Here is a 17,110-nt window from a genome sequence, read left to right on the forward strand (position 1 = left end):
CATTACAATGTTATACTATGGAAATAATGCTGTTTAGCCAACATTACATACAGTATGAATTACTATCTCAATACATTTTAGGATAAGGATAAGGCTCATGTTCTTTTAGACTATCTTTGTTATTATCAACAAATCCCATGTATAGATCAAATCAAAGATTTGTGTTAGAGCCTCGCAATACTTTCTGACTAATTTGTTCCTACTGAAGATGTAAATCTTACAGTTTCATTTTTCTTTTCTTTTTTAAAGGCTTAATAATCTCCATAAACAGCTGGGCTCTAGTGTTTAGCAAATGTTACTCAAACAGGAGTAAATTGTACATTTGTTTTGGACAATTTTCAGCAGTGTATTAATACACGTTTGGTGAGCTAGTGAGTATTTACACCAGCAGATGGTATTTGTCGGATTGACTTAATGTAATCTACTGTGCCCACGTTCATGATAATGAAGGAGCATGTCACCCATCGCAACTGTGGCTACTGATGTGCTTTTAAACGTTTTTGGACAACATAATCATAATCTGTTAGTTTATCTACTGTTAGCACAAATTGAAGTTAGGCACACATAGGCTACATGTACAATGAAAATGTTTCCTTATTGTAAGATGTATTCTATTTTATGAATGCGAAAAAAAACGCAAAAAATCTAACTTCAATTCAAGGATGGGTGTGCTCAAACATATAGTTAATTCGACTATTTATCTCACTTATATTTCAAATTTGCCCACATATTGTCCTTTGAAAGGCTTATCATGCATACCAAGTTTGTCTGATCCATGTCTGAGATGGACTCTGGAACATAAACATATAATAGACAACAATAGATGAGATAATATGAACAGTCAATTTCCTGTAAAAGCCTCTCTCATTCAACTAAAAAAATCTCAACTTCCCACCACTACAAGTCCAGATCCTGAAATACCCTTCATAGTTAATTAAAATGTGCATTACCTCAGCAGATGTCTTTGTGATAATGTAGCATTGAGTTTGCCGAATCTTATGGTCTAGAGAGATACAGTCTGTGGTTATGCAGCAGACCATCTGTCTCACAATGCAGAAACTAGGGAGTGAAGGGGTTAAGTAAATGATGGTGAGGCCAGGAAAAAATGCACTATTAAGGAAAATGGGGAAGTCAAAACCTTGCTCTCGTAGCTCTGTGGCAGAGGTATTTGGGTTGAGGCTCTTGGAATAGTCCACGTGGCACACACCAAAGACTGGCTATATGGGTCTGGCACTGGCGGCTGGTTTCAAGCCCAGAGCACGTTCCAGGGTGGTTCGTATAGCTTGCCAGAGGATGTCAATGTGTGACACACTAAACCAGCATTTTCTGCTGAGGTGAGTATTTAGCAAGCAGCAAACATTTTAAAAGGATGAATAACCTCAAGCAAACTGGCTGCAATTAACTGAAAAAGCATCAAGAAAAGTTTACTTTCACTAGTGGTTTTTAAGATAAAGTGTCACAAGGTGAGCAGTTTGGAATGACACAATGAACGAGTTAAAGATCAGATAGTTTGGTGTTGATATGTATTTATCTTGTATGTACAGATGTGGAGCTCAGCACCAGATTGTCAGTTTTAACAGCACAGAGAGACACAGAGAAAGCTGAGGGTGCATAGGGAAGTTTCTTATTCAAATACAAGTTTAATAGGAGAACTGTTCTGGGTGTGATGTTCTCCTTCGGTCACAGTGATGTGATATACCAGCTTGTCCAATGCTGGGATAGTTACTGTAGACAATTCATGGACTTTCTCCACTCCAACTCCTCTTCCTCCTCACTCTTTCCTCTTTGCACATTTGCCATATCTGCTTATGTGAAAATGTAATATTCTAGTGAGGTTGAGGAGACACAAATAAGCCCAAGATAACTCCAAACCAGAAGTGTTTTAAGAAACCTGCAGACAAACATAGCCTGAATCTGAATGAAGTGAATGGCTATTAGAAAATATGTGAGCTCATTAATAAAAGTCACTATAGATAGACAGCCCAAAAAAATCTGTCTATAAGTTAATTTCATCTGGTCCAGAAATCTTATCTTTCTTAGAACAAAAAAAACTCACCCAGTAGCTGAGATCATTTCTTCAGTTTCCAGTGTAAATCAACTTTTTTTTTAGAGACATTGGGGTGAGTGACCTTATTTTCTCATATCAGAATATTAATTATTGTTCTACAAATATATTGTCTTTTAAAAGATAAGTTTAACCTTTGGGAAAATACACTTAATAGCGTTCTTGCCAAGAGTTAGATGAGAAAATTGAAACAACTGTTATGTCGACAGAAACATTTTTCAACAAAGAGCAATAGTACCTATGACTCCCGGGAAGCATGTTTTTTTTGGGGGGTTTTTTTGTTTCCTGAAATCCAAGTAAAGTCAGCATTTGGTGTTCCCTGTGGCTCCTTTACTGAGTGAGTCTATGTTGCTGTTGAACAAAGTGACTAAGGGGCTGCCAAGGGCAAGTGTGTTAGCAAAGAAGTCTGTCATTTGAAATAAAGTAAGTCATTTATTTCAGGGCATGAGTTCCTCTAGTCATTGGAAAAATATCTATGGTCCTTCTCTCTGCCAACCTTGGGGGCGCACCCTCATTGCTCCTAGAAAACAGAGGTGCCAGAAGTGTTGGGCTGCAAGCTGAAGTCCTGCACAGGGGCTCCAAGCTGTCTACATCAACCCAGATCTTTGATATTACTCATGGGTTTGAGATGCTTCACTTCAGATGCTTTAAATGACTAACATCAGAGAGTGTATAGCAGTCAAGAAGTAGGAATTTTCAAGTAGAAAAGAAGGAAAAGAGAAGGTTTTCCCATGCAGCAGTAATTATACGTTTGGACATTTACTCAAATCCAGGCTGAAAAAGACACTTTAGGAAAACCTAATGGAACTACAGTTTTCACAGATAGTATTCAAGTAGGATCCTACAAAAAACCATCCTGGGTGTCAGAGCGAGGCTTGTTTCCACTTACGTCTTGATGGCACCGGTGTGAAACTGGGAACAGATGTATTGGGTCTCATTAAATCAGGTTGTGAAGTCTTGGCCTGGCAGAAACCTTGCATAAAACAAAGCCAGACATTGCAGATAGCTGCATGCTCTCTAAAGTCTGATTTATCGGACTTACAAGAATAAACTCAGATCAAATACAGCCCTCATATCTTCTGGGAAGCAAAGGCAATCAAGATATCCCTTACTTCCCTTTGCTTTGAGATAACCCTGTCTTTTGTTTTAATGATATTATCCAAGAATGCAAACGTCCATGAAATTGTTTAATATTTAGCTGTGTTGGCTGTGCATTGTGATGCTAGAGCCAAATCAATACAACAAGAGGTCATGTGTCACCAAAGAAGGTTTATAATCTTGGGCTAGATGACTTGTAACTATTTTAGCTTCTTAAAATAACCTGATAGCTGCTCAAATCCACAGAAAATCGGAATGGTGAGTCAATCTGTGCTGCTTGTGCAAGACATATAACCCCTGCCTACTGAAGAAGTCTGTCCAGGTCACATGCAGGTCAAACTGAACCATTTTGAAATGAGAAATAAACTGACATCTCCACCAGCATGCGGCAAATACAAAGATCACTCAGTTTGCTGAATGTACAGCTACTGTAAACACAACGCCTGAATGTGAGTTGACATGCAAGACTTTGTGACAGACTCATAAGTTCCAGCTGGAAACCAGACATGTGCTCTGCCATGCTCTGTGATGGGTGCTGCAGTGTGTGCTGTCTGCAGGAGGCATGTGGAGGAGTGTCAAAGCTGTTGGCACACACACTTTTACACAATCAAGACATCACGTTACACTCCACCTGCACCTGACACAACAGTTAACCCAAATCTGCATGTTGCTGAATTGTCACAATGGGTTCATTCTTGATGTTGGAAATAATAGTTTATCAAAATAAATAAATAAATGAACTCAATATCCACTTACTAGATTTCTTCCAGACCTTTCAGCTACATCTCATTCCATCAGTGGATCGCATTTGCTGTGTTGTCACGGAGAGTAAAGAGGAAGTATTTATAAACAAGATTCTAAAAGTATTTATAATAAAATATAAGGTAATCAAGGTAATTTATACATACATAAATACTTCATATTTTAAATTCATGTTTTGTATGACTTCAGCTATTTTTTATTGTCAATGGTTCATTATCTCTTTACACACCAAGTACGGATGCTACACATGGTAAAGTTACTAATAACTTTATAAAGTTACTCTTTACTACAAAAATAAAAAAAATCAACATAAACAGTAAACACAATGACCCATACAGACAACAAATCAAACATTTCAAAAGCTACAAAAAATATTTTAATACCATTCAAATTATCCTTATATCTGCTACTACTACAAGGTGCATTCAGTATGGAGGCATATGTTAGTGTCAATGCAGCAGAAGCATTATAAGAAGGCCTGACGGATCGACATAACGGGAGAGGAAGGCAGTGCCGGTCTGCTCTTTATGAGCTTGACTACAATGCTACAAGCTCCCCTCCCTTTTTCACCAGTGGAAACATGTGATCACACCGTATCCTTTTACATCTCTGATGGGTTTTTCAGCCATTTGCGCTCTGCTGTAATGGAATATCCACTCATGAAAATACACATGGCAAGCTGTTTGAAGATATCAGCCATTCCTTCCTGTCTTTCCTTTTTTTTGTTATTTTCCAATCACAGAACTGCTGGAAAATATGTCAGAGTTTTCCATTCTTTGTGCCAAAGTAGTTTATTTTATTAATATTTGAAGATATGGAAATGAAAATATGTTTCGTACACATTTCATGATTTTCTATACCTTACAACTAAATATTTAAACGGGTGCCTTAAGAAAAGTGTTGGTGTACTTTAATTTCAACTTACAGAAAAATGTATATTTGCCATATATATATATAAGGAAAGTTTGTTATATGATATATGACTGAATTTCATTAATACCTTTGATGAATTAGGCAGTATTGCTATAATAATAGCCTAATGTATAAGGACTGGGCAACTGCTTCTGCATAACTTCTGCTTTCTTTGTAAGCAATTTATAGCTCTTAAAGAAATGCAAAAAAATAACTTCTGGAAACTTAAACAGTTTAGCCTCGAAGTGATAAGAACTCAGACTGCAGTTAAACTAATGTTAACATTTTCCATGTGTCCTCAATAAACGATTTACTTCAATGCCAACATTTAGCTTACTGTGTGTTGATTGATTGAAGTTGACTTATCTCAAAAGTGAGAAAATGAGAACTTGTTGCAGCTTTCAAGATAAATAATTAATCTTAAAGAATATGAGAAGAAGTCTTTGACTGCACTTGCCGCTGTGCCAGCATGCGCCACCATGCACCACTTCCTAAACTAATGATATGGCTGGATATATGTATAAAAATATATATAGTCTGGCTGGTTGTAAAGTTCAGTCAAGTTTTTATATGTTAACAGTCTTCTGACTTCTGTGAGACGGTTGTTGGCTGCACACATGTTCAGAAGCACAGCTGTTGGAATTGTCAATGCAACAATGTCAGAATGTGTGTGATGAAAATCTTTGTAGGCAATCCCTTTACTACTAAACAGTTGGAAAAGTCTTCACGAGCGGTTTGAAAAAAACAACCATAATGGTCTTTTTATGCTTGTTGGAGCAGTAAAAGTGGCCCTGATGACTTCAGTTATTTGTCAAAATGCTGACACAGAACTATAGGGGCACACTCATTGTATCTGGTGGTCCTGCATGCTTTAATAGGGCTTCCAAGGAGGTAGTTACTGAATTTTATTTTTGGGTGAACCTTCACCTCCTAAACTAGTCATCACATAGAACTGAAGGGCTATAGTGACACAAAACACTGTAATACTGTAAATATAATACATTTTTATTATTATGACACTTTTGTTTTAATGTAGGTTTTCTGTTTTTCAAAAATCAGTTTCGCTTTTCTATATATAATATAAACGTGACTTCAACTTTATGTGTTTGCCATTAATGTGTGAGATTCTTCATATCTCGTGGGTGGGGCATTTTAAAATGTTATTGTACACTGAATAAATACAGATGTAAAATGCAAGTAACCAGATAGCAACTTTATCACATATAAGGTGATATGTCAATGTTGTGTTTACAACTTGTTTCCGCTGCCCCCGGGTGGCCAGAAAAATTATTGCAATTATTGCAGGTTTAAAGTGGCTGTACTCGAAATAAGTGGGCTGGGATTGCCTTCACACGGCTCTCATAGACCGTTCGCCAACATTACACTTAAAGTAAAAACTATAGCTCTCACACATGTGCAATGACTACCATCCACAGTCCTCATGTTGAATCACTTTCTCATTTCTGAGCATTCAAATCCCTATTCTGACATCTGTCAGAGAAGGCAGGAGTAAAGGTTGAAAAAGAGGACATGTGATTGCAGAAACATGCAGTATTTTAATCTTCTCCACCTCAGTGATGCCATTACATCAAATAACTTTGCTCAGGCCAATACTTTATGGCACTTGAGTCAGGCCCTATGCATGAGCCCCAGAGGGCAGCAGAGCAGGTGTATCCAGGAAACCTCCCAGTGTTTCACTGACAGTCGGATGTGTCTGTGGGGCCCACAGTTACTTTGCCTGATGGACAAGGCTGTGGAGCCGAGTCCTGGGAGAAACAGACACTGCATACATCAGGATCTCATTACTGGCTTTCTGCACATATACACTGTGTCATATAAAGTTTAGGCCCCAGGCTATGTTGTCATTTTTTCTGATTTGCACTTTTTTCCAAGAGCCTAAAGCATGCATTCAGAAACTATGAGTACATTATCTCCTTTCATGACATTCCAACATGCAGTCATCCCAAATTACTTAATGAGATTTAGCGCCTTATTTACCAAAGCCTGCACAAAACCTGAATGGATGCAGCATTTTCCAAGTCAGAGAGTTCTTCCTAATTTATTCAGACCATTTGCACAAATGTAGTCAGTCACAGTTTTCCAGTCAGAACATCAACAAATGTCGCTGACTGTGCTGTCTGGTCAAATCATTTGCCCCAGACTTGTTGTGCAGCTGCATCATGTGTTCCAAACATGGCTATACTCTCTTCATTACTCTTTCAAAAACAGTTTTATCACCTGCATATCTGTTACGGAGCCACGCATTGTTACAATTAATAAATTAACTTTATTATGAGGAATATGCACACAGGCTTTCTCACAGTGAGACCCAAAATGTTAAATGTTGGGAAACGTCCGCTGACCTGTTACCTTAAAAAGTTGTGTAGAGTGGTTGAATGAGTGTTAATTTGCTAAGGGAAAAGGGTGAAATGATGGCGAAGACTGGCTCATAAATCACACTTATGCAGTGATTTCATTTAATCTTTGGTGCATTCTTTTAACAGCATGCTCATCCAAATTGCCCCTGTGTTGCTGAGCCAAAAGTATACTTCTTCCTGGCTGAAAGCTGTTGGCTTTGGCCTGCTGCATCAACCTGAGTCAGTCTTGACTGAAAAATGTCAGCTGCAGCCACTGAATTTTTTTTTATAAGAGTAACTGATTAATTGGAAAAAAAGGAACAAGCATCAGCTATTAAGAATTTGTTCCGCACTCCTAATAGGGTGATTGATTTTCAAGATTAAAGCGGATGTTTTGTTGCTGAATTGGCTAGCTTTCCAGCATGTCAAAGAAGCATGTAGTCCATCTTCATTACATCTGGTCTTTAGTTTGATCTAGCAAGGAAGCTTTTTTAAATTATTTTTATAGCCTCTCTGCTTGATTTAACAGTGGGCGATAAATAACAGTTGGGGAATGTCATGCAAAAAAATCTCAAACTCACGACATTACTCTTAAATGGTATCAAATTGCCTGCAAAGAAGCAACTTTAACAGTATGACATAACTCATTTAATGAAAGCTGACATTTCTTGGAAAAGGGTAACTTCTTGTGGTGAGGTGCCCCCCCACACGCATCTTTAAATCCAGTAACCTCATATCAACTGCACTTTTCCACTAAAGAGGCAGTGATATGTGAATGAGACACTCTCCTTCCTGGCTACCCACATTGAGTAGCAGCAGGCTGACTGATGGATAGCCATTTCAGTTCATCAACCAATTACAAGACCTATGTTTTCACTGTGATTTACATTTTCCATTTAACAGTCATCCTCATGTACTTGCTTTTTGCATAGTTTGGCTTTGGCTATGTCCTGCAGTGTTTCGGCTTAAACAGTTCTTAAGTTCTTCAGCTATTTCAGGTTATTTCAGGTTATTTTGAGTCCATGCCTCTAATAGTTGTTTTTTTTTACATTTAGGCCTCCAAACAGTGTATTATTGTGCAATAAAATGTCTTGTTAAAAGCAAAGGTTAGAGACACACAGTTAAAGTCCCCCTCCACTCAGAAATTGTTTATTTTTAATGTCACTTAATGTTCGACCTTCACTGATGTATGTGCAAAGCTTGTCTAGAAGGCTGTTTTCACATTAATTTGCTGAAGGAGGAAAGTTTCTTTGTACTCAACTTAAATCAGAGTTAAAGGTGCTGTAGGTAGGTGTGCATGAGCAGTGATTGACACGCAGTTAACCAGTCATGGTCCAATATGCAACTTACACAAGTGTGAAGTGCCAACTTTAACCCTTCAGCACATATGCTGCGGACAGACTTTTCATTGCAGGATAAAACATCTTGCAATCAGCAGTTAAACTTTCGAAAGTAATCTTATTTGAAGGAAAAAGAGCAGGTGTGCTTTTAGTTATTAATAAACAGTTTATTAAACTGTTTTGCTATGAAAACTACATGAGAATAAATAGTATTCAAAGCAGAATATTGTATATATCTTCATACATGTCTGGAGGGGATACTTTTATTTTGTAATAATGAAATCAGCACCTGTGCTATTTGATACTGCACAAATTGTCCTCTGTCTCTAAAGACAGTAAGAGCTTTACTCCACATAACAACAATAAAGTAGTAGATATACCTGTAACGCATCGTTACTTTAAAATGTATTAACCATGTATGTAGGCCTATTATCTGCCTTCCAACCTTGTGTACTGATGGCATTTTAATCTCCCCTTTTAAAAGGAGACTACAACATTAGGATGAAACAAAGAATGTAACCTGGCTTGAATAACTTAATTCCTTTGTGTTTTACCAACAACTGTACTCACAGTAGACTTCATTGCACATAATGATGAAAAAAAAAAACATCCTTATATATTGTCTCCACCAAATCAACCCAGTAAATGCTTCATGTGTGATCAGCATTGAGCGTAACTAAACGAAATGATTACTTGCGACTAATCTAAACCAGTCTGACGGAAGTACTTGTCAAATGGTTGTATGAAAGTGAGTTTGATATACCTCAATGTTGACTTTGGCAACTTTGTAAATGTGCTATGGGATTTAAAATAGCTAACACGTGTATTCAAACTGTGTAATTCTTCCTTAGTTCACAGTGCAGTGCTTCATCACTTCTGAAGCTACAGTGACTTGCACATATACTTACTGAACATTATTCCCTTGAGCCCATTTACACTCTTTGTCTTTGGTATTTGAACATAAAGGGTTTCCTGAGCTACTTTACTCTATGCTTGGACCTCTGCAATCAGGCATGTCCTCTCTTCAAGGTAATTTGGTCGTAAAGGACATGAGGGCTGAAGCATCATGGGACCTGTAAAAAGAGAGCTTGGAAACACTACTCAGCAACCCCCAAAGGTGCAACGGTCACGGGACCCCATTAACCTCCTTTCAGTGGTCTCTGGGTTGCAAAGAAAAATAATCAAACACTGGTTGGTTTGGCATGGAGGTTCCATATAGATAACATATCAAAACATGTGTTTTGTAGGACAAACAGAAAATATATGTGCACAATAAAAAGTCAGATTTGTTATTTACAGTGTGTGCCACAGAGAAATGTACGGTGGCCCTGAAGTGCAAATCACAACAGCAAATAGAAAAACGTCATCAAAAAATCATAAAACACAACGGCAAATAGGAAAACAGAACGGCAAATATGAAAACTCGACAGCAAATATGAAAACACGACAGCAAATAGGAAAACACGACAGCAAATATGAAAACACGACAGCAAATAGGAAAACACGACAGCAAATATGAAAACACGACAGCAAATAGGAAAACACGATAGCAAATATGAAAACACGACAGCAAATAGGAAAACACGATAGCAAATATGAAAACACGACAGCAAATATGAAAACACGACAGCAAATAGGAAAACAAAATGGCATTAACTTCTACCAGAAAAGGTAGGGCCTATCTAGCAGAGGACGGAGCCTCCTGATTGGACAGACGGACTGTCTCTCTGTTAAAAGTAGGCGCTTTTCCGTGTTTTTCACCTTTCCTTCCTGTTAAAAGACAGACAGTCCGTCTGTCCAATCAGGAGGGTCCGTCCTCTGCTAGATAGGCACTACCTTTTCTGGTAGAAGTTAATGCTGTCGTGTTTTCATATTTGCTGTCGTGTTTTCCTATTTGCCGTTGTGTTTTCCTATTTGCCGTTGTGTTTTATGATTTGTTGAAGTGTTTTCATATTTGCTGTTGTGCTTTCCTATTTTGCTGTCGTGTTTTCATATTTGCTGTTGTGTTTTCCTATTTGCCGTTGTGTTTTCCTATTTGCCGTTGTGTTTTATGATTTGCTGTTGCGTTTTTCTATTTGCTGTTGTGATTTGCACTTCAGGGCCACCGTAGTACTAGTAATATATTCGTTTTTTCTCATTTAAGGGAGCTGTGTTCAATGTATCTTGATTTCCCTCTGGAGTTGGCAAGAGAAAATTGCTTGAGATATTATTTTTGGTTAAATTGAAATAAGCATTAAAATTGAATGTCTAGGTTTGACATCAGTCAGGAAAGGTCATGTGTAGCCGGTTCACTGTCTGCCCTATCTTACTTTTAGCAGAGGAATGGTACCTAATTTTTTTCTGTGAGAGGAGAATGACTATATAACTTAGTGTTTCCACGAACCAACTCATACTAATGTAATTATTAACTGTGGAAAACATGATTGGTGCCTGAGTGCTACACTCACTTCAATGTGACTTTTGTTATGCCTCTTGGAGACTATTTAATTTAGGGAAGTGGCTTACTTAGCCTGTTAAAGTTACTTATGTTGCAAAGTCAGTGAATATCCCATATTTTAGGGCATATGGGTCATTAAGTCCCAACCTCTAACTATTTTCTTTGGTGCAGTGTTTAATTTAAGTTACACTTTAGTCTTGCTGCTACTAAGAGCCAACTCCATTGATGCACATTTTGACCTCAATCATTTTGGGGTCACCTCCTAAGTAAAATCACTTGAATTCTTACGTACATGCAATGCATTACCAGCAGGGAGAGCTGTCCACCAAGACAGCACTGTTTACTGTTGTAATAGCCACAGTAAGCTACATTTTACAGAGCAAAGACTGGGGGCGGGGGCTGCTCTGTAACCTTGGTTATTACTCATATTCAGTCAAAATGAAACAAGGAAGTGACTTTGATGCTATAACAACGGTTACTTTTATTAGCTTGGTGATACTGATTTTTGCATTTATGAAGAAAAAAGACCATGCCTCCCACTCCTAGTGTGACGTCCTCGTGCGTTTCCTGTTACCAAATAAAGGCAGCGCAGAGAGGTGGGGAAAACTTAAAGAGGTCGCACTCAGTTCCAGTTTGTGGCACCAGAAACTCTGGAGTCAGGCGGGCTGAAAAGATCGTTTATACACAACGTGATCAATCAAAATATAGTGGGGGGGAACCTATTCGTGGTCTGCACACTATTACCATGGTGACCGATATGAGTATGAAATTAAGTAACATTTTAACAATAGGCTATGGCCACAAAAGCGTCGATTCAATCAGAAGATAGTATGCCTAACAATACATCTAGTCTGTGGGTGATTTGGCCCAATTAAACTTTTAAAATTATTGTTTTTATCAGGACGCCATAATCTCGCAACATGTCCCGATGTTGTGCAATAACACTCCCTTCAAGAAAGCAGCTAGCTCAATGGCATCCTGGGGTCCAGGCGTGGCTTTCAGATGGGTGTGGTTCCTTGTGTGGGGAAGTTTTGTTTGTACTGTAGTTAGACGACTGGCTTGTAGGCTTCACATGTTGAATGAATGTGACATGAATTTAGAGTGAGATTAATTTAAAGACTGGTGTTTTTTTCTTTACTTGTCATCTTTGAAAGGTTGAAGGTCTCTGAGGCAGGACAGCTCTGTGATCAAGGTAAATGTCATAGGTTGCCTTAGGTAAGTAACTTGACCTTTATCAAAGACACATCTGTTATTCTGTACATCTGTTAATAATCGTTGCTTTCTGTTTTGTTTGCATTTTGAGCAGTTGTTCAGATGTATTTCCATCTCATCTCACCTACACTACATGCCAATGCTGCCTAAAAAGTTTACTTGTTTGTTATCACTTACATTACAGATTTGCAGGCCTGTGTTTTACCATCAGAAACAGTTTGCTTGTAAATAATAAGGATTGTGCTTCTCAGTGCTGTGTGTGAAACTGGGATATGTCATCAGCTGCTAATCTACAGTATGATTGGCCTGACCTTTCAGAGCACATTGATCCTATAACAAAGCATAATTAATAAAAATATTGCCTTGACTTTGAGGAAATGCTCTGACAAAACAACAGTTATGGGATGGGCTATGAATAGTTAATTAAACAGTGCCCCATATCCCTGAAAAGGTCACTGTCAGTAGCACATTTCTGCCCTGCGATTGGCTGTTTTTATGCAAAGTTCAGATCAAAGGCTCCATTCAGCCCATGAAACGAGAAATTCTAGTTAAAGTAAACCTTTATGTCAGAGTGGGTGTGAACAGTGGCTGTCACAGCCCGGGGCAACACTAGCGGATCTCTCTGTCTGACAGAGCTGAATGATGAAATGTGTCCTCTCAGGTCAAGTGGTAGTTGTGTTTTAATTGATTTGCAACTTTTACAGAATGGCCCTCTTGCAGCAGCTGAAATCCCAGTTTGTGTGCCAGATGATCATCTGGTATGTGTTCCTGGTCAGCGGCCTCATTATCAACCTGTTGCAGATCTGTACTCTACCTCTGTGGCTGGTCAGTAAGCAGCTGGCCCGCAGGATCAACATCAGACTGGGCTACTGCATCAGCAGCCGTAAGTACTGTTCTTACTCTCTGCCACATAGATTATGCTGAAGTCTGGTCTCTGTTGTACTGTTTCTGTTTTGCTGCTGGAAGGAAGAAATCCGTCTTTTAAGTGGTAACTTTGTCAAAATGATTCTGTCGCATGCATGCAGTGAGATTATTAATCTGTAACATTAATAATCTGTAAAATAAGTCTGTAACACAAGATGTAAGTCTGTAAGACCACTTCACAAACAAAGATGTAAGTCTGTAAGACCACTTCACAAACAAACAAAATGTCTTTGTTCACATAACATAGACTTTGCTGCATCATTGTGTCCTAATGATCCTCAGAGATGGTAGCTGCTCTGGAGTGGTGGTCTGGGACAGAATGCACGCTCTACACAGACCCAAAGAGTTATCCACTGTATGGAAATGAGAATGCAATTGTGATTCTCAATCACAGTCATGAGATCGACTTCCTGTGTGGCTGGACCTTCTGTGACAGATTCGGAGTTCTTGGGGTAAGAGAAAGTATCCCCAAATATCTCCACGTTTGCCTTTTTTGACTTTGAGGTTGTTTTGTTTTACTTCAGTCCTTAACAAGCTTTACATTTTCATCTTTTTCCAGAGCTCCAAAGTGTTAGCCAAAAAAGAGTTAAGTTATGTACCTGTTATTGGCTGGATGTGGTACTTCCTGGAGATAGTTTTCTGCAAGAGGAAGTGGGAGGAGGACCGAAGGACGGTGGCTCAGAGTCTTCAGAACCTGCGGGATTACCCAGAAAACTACTGGGTATGTTTTGGCCTATGGAAATTCTTATGTTGATGTTTCAGAGATATTTTTGAATAATGGCATTAATAAACAATCTTATTTCCTAGTTCTTGCTTTTCTGTGAAGGAACACGCTTCACACCAAAGAAGCACCAGATTAGCATGCAGGTGGCTGAGAGCAAAGGTTTACCCAAACTGAAGTATCATCTTCTGCCCAGGACCAAAGGATTCTGGATAACTGTCCAAAACCTCAGAGGAACAGGTGAGTGTCCATCATTGATGAAGTGAAAAATATGGCCACCCATAAATATCAAATACTGTGTGTGGATTTCTTTGAGAGGGATTTGCAAATGAAATGAGTTACAAACAGTTAACTGTTGCTGTGTGTTTTGTCTCATGCAGTGGCAGCTGTTTATGATTCCACGCTGAACTTCAGAAACAATGAAGCCCCAAACTTGCTCGGAGTTCTTAATGGGAGGAAATATCACGCAGATTTATATGTGAGGTACAAATAAATGTTTTGCTACATGTCATTTCCTGTCTACTGGTGTAATCATTATTTATCTGAGAGATCTGACTTCCCCTCTTCCTTGCAGGAGAATCCCTCTGGAGCTGATCCCAGAAGATGAGGCGGAGTGTGCTGCTTGGCTCCACAAACTCTACCAGGAAAAGGTACGAGTGTGCTGAAGGTGGACGTTTAGCCTTAGGCTTTTTAGCCTCTATCTCATAATTCTAATCTGGCTAATTTTGAGAATGTTGAACTTCCCATTGCTGAAACATTATACAAGGGAGTTACATCTTTGGCTCCTACTACTTTCTAGCGACATTGGCAGCAACATAGCTTTCAAAGAACAAACAAAGTCCTGTGTTAAGGACTTTGGTACTGAGTTGTGTTTGCATTAATGTGTCAACAGGATAGCTTTCAGGAGCACTACACACAAACAGGGCATTTCCCTGGCCCCACAGTGAGCCCTCCACAGCGACCCTGGGCCTTGATCAACTGGCTGTTCTGGGCCTGCTTGCTCCTCTACCCACTGGGCCTGCTACTTGCTCAACTGATCAGCACTGCATTGATAACGACCATCTTAGCATCTGTGGCTGTCTGCTCTGCAGGTTGGTTTCATGCAAACTAAAGTAGAGTAAAGTCATCCTGAAATGGGTATAAAGATCCTTCCCTCAAGTTAACCAGCTCCTTTTTGTCCAAACTTTCCACAAAGTAGCTGATTTGATAACTCAAATGTAAGTCCTCCTTTTCTTTGGAAAATCTTATTTATCAGTCCTGGGAGCATGTAACCAACAGCAGTCAGACATGTGCTCACACAGCAAAGTTAAAAATTAATTCATCTGAATAGTTTTACTGAAATGTAAAATGGAGAAATGATTTCTCAAACAGCGTGGGTTTATGCGGAGCAGGTTACAGTTTCCACAATAAATAAGTGCCCATGTTTTTGGTTGTAGGTAAAATGACTCATTTTGTTTTCTTGAAAGAGACCAGCCCAATCTTATACTTTATATTTATTTAAAAAGTGTCTGTTAAATTTGGAACTACATTTCGACATTGGTTGTTATTCCTTAGCTTTCAATCTCAAAGTGACAAATTCAATCATGTCACTTAGATCCTGAAACCAAATTAAAAAGAGAATTTACTGTGGAAATAACCACGCTCACCACTTCTTTGGGACTTGCTCAAATAATATTCTAAATGTACCCTTTCTTAATCTTTCCTTTACAGTTTCACTGGGAGTTCGCTGGATGATTGGCCAGACTGAGATCGACAGAAGCTCAAGCTATGGGAATAAGGAAGTTCATCTAAACAACAACTAAAGACTCCTGACCTGCTCAGAGCTGCTTCTTTGCACAGCTACTTATATGCCAGTTGTGTAAACACCCATCTGACAGGACTGGTCCAGCAAGTTCAACCTTGTTTCAAAGCACAATGCAGTCTCAACTTAACGCTATACAGCAGAAGTTCAAGATAAGATCATGAAACTGGACCATGGTGGACAGCTTCGTTTGGTAAACTTATGATAAGATTGCATAAGAACGCAAGATAAACATAAAATGTTCTCCTTAAATCAGAGCGTAAATATTTGAATAGTCAACACAAATACTGGTAACTAAAGTCAACTTAACCAAGTGTAAAATGGACTACCTCTTTGGTTGTGATATAAAGCATAAATGGCATTTTTCATGTTGGAAGAAAATACACATTTCACTTTTTTTAAACATGGGTTTATTAATATTGTTTGTACACTGTATAAGAGGAGCAGAAGTGGTGGTCTGGTGTTAAAAAATACAAATACAAAATCCTTATTTAAGTGATAAATGATGTACTGTAAGTATTAGAATACTTGGAAAGCAGGAAGGCTTTATAATAGATACTAAAGCAATATCTCACCTCGGATTCTACATAATTGTACATGCTTATACACGTGCCTCTGCAAGTTGAGATAAACATGAGGAAAGAGTCATTGCATTGAATGAATAGACACACTTCTCTGTTGCATAACATTGACACTCCACGTAGGAGCGACAACTGATCTACAATGCCTCTCTTTATGACAGGAAAAACTGAGAAAATAACTTAGAGAGTAAGCCTGTCTCCTATCATTAGAGACTCAAATCATACTTGTAGCATCAAAGAAGAAAAGACAAATCTGTGCATACCCTCGCATCTATGACTACAGCATACTGTGTAACACTTGACGGTGGTGTGTAGAGCACTGAGTGACCTTTCCATGAAGCTAGAAAGAAATGATAGAAAAACAGTCATACTGGTGGGATTTATCACCCAGTGATACATGCATACATTCAATTGTTAAAATTTGCATCACATACTTATCACCAAGACTACCATGGACCATGGGCCATACCTACATTTTTTAAGACATTGGTTGGTGGACATCAATGCTGGTGCATAGCTTTCAGGAGCGCATGGCTGTTCTGTGGGGAATTAATGGAATTGTTGGGTCTTTGTAAATTATAGTGTGGTCTAGACCTGCTCTATCTGTAAAGTGTCTTGAAATAACTCTTGTTATGATTTGATACTGTAAATAAAATGTACTTGAATTGAATTGAATTGGCTCTCTGCTCTGCAGGTTGGTTTCATGCGCTCATGCCCCAAGGTGAAGTCATCCTGATATGGTTATAAACGTCCTTTCCTCAATTTAAAATTCTTGGAAACAGCTCTATCAGTCTTTTTCACTAAAAACACGTTTTGGATATTCTCTAGACATTTGTTGTTAACAGATTCATCTCTTGGCCTTGATTATGTCAGCCATCTGTGACAAGTTGTGTGATTTGT

General features: G+C 38.6%; 1 protein-coding gene across 2 annotated transcripts; it reads left to right on the forward strand.

Annotated features, from left to right (window-relative positions):
* The first annotated feature begins 11,983 nt into the window (after positions 1-11,983).
* agpat4 (1-acylglycerol-3-phosphate O-acyltransferase 4 (lysophosphatidic acid acyltransferase, delta)) lies at positions 11,984-16,032 on the forward strand. Of its 2 annotated transcripts, none has more exons than XM_078273880.1 (9): positions 11,984-12,186; positions 12,888-13,066; positions 13,390-13,559; positions 13,667-13,828; positions 13,915-14,068; positions 14,209-14,311; positions 14,403-14,478; positions 14,721-14,919; positions 15,539-16,032. In XM_078273880.1, exons 2-9 carry the CDS (start codon positions 12,889-12,891, stop codon positions 15,628-15,630), a joined length of 1,134 nt encoding a protein of 377 aa, XP_078130006.1. In that variant the 5' UTR covers positions 11,984-12,186; position 12,888; the 3' UTR covers positions 15,631-16,032. The 2 variants fall into 2 exon arrangements, with proteins under 2 accessions (XP_078130006.1, XP_078130005.1); XM_078273879.1 differs by having other exon boundaries at positions 11,984-12,163.
* Positions 16,033-17,110: the final 1,078 nt, after the last annotated feature.

The sequence above is a fragment of the Sander vitreus genome, chromosome 17 (assembly GCF_031162955.1).
Source record: "Sander vitreus isolate 19-12246 chromosome 17, sanVit1, whole genome shotgun sequence".
Taxonomy (NCBI): domain Eukaryota; kingdom Metazoa; phylum Chordata; class Actinopteri; order Perciformes; family Percidae; genus Sander; species Sander vitreus.

What these genes read in the sequence shown, in the direction of transcription:
- agpat4 (XM_078273880.1), top strand. Translation starts at nt 12,889, where the DNA reads ATGGCCCTCTTGCAGCAGCTGAAATCCCAGTTTGTGTGCCAGATGATC. An exon ending in ATTACCCAGAAAACTACTGG is followed by an intron (nt 13,829 to 13,914) that starts GTATGTTTTGGC and finishes CTTATTTCCTAG; the next exon opens with TTCTTGCTTTTCTGTGAAGG. An exon ending in CACGCAGATTTATATGTGAG is followed by an intron (nt 14,312 to 14,402) that starts GTACAAATAAAT and finishes TCTTCCTTGCAG; the next exon opens with GAGAATCCCTCTGGAGCTGA.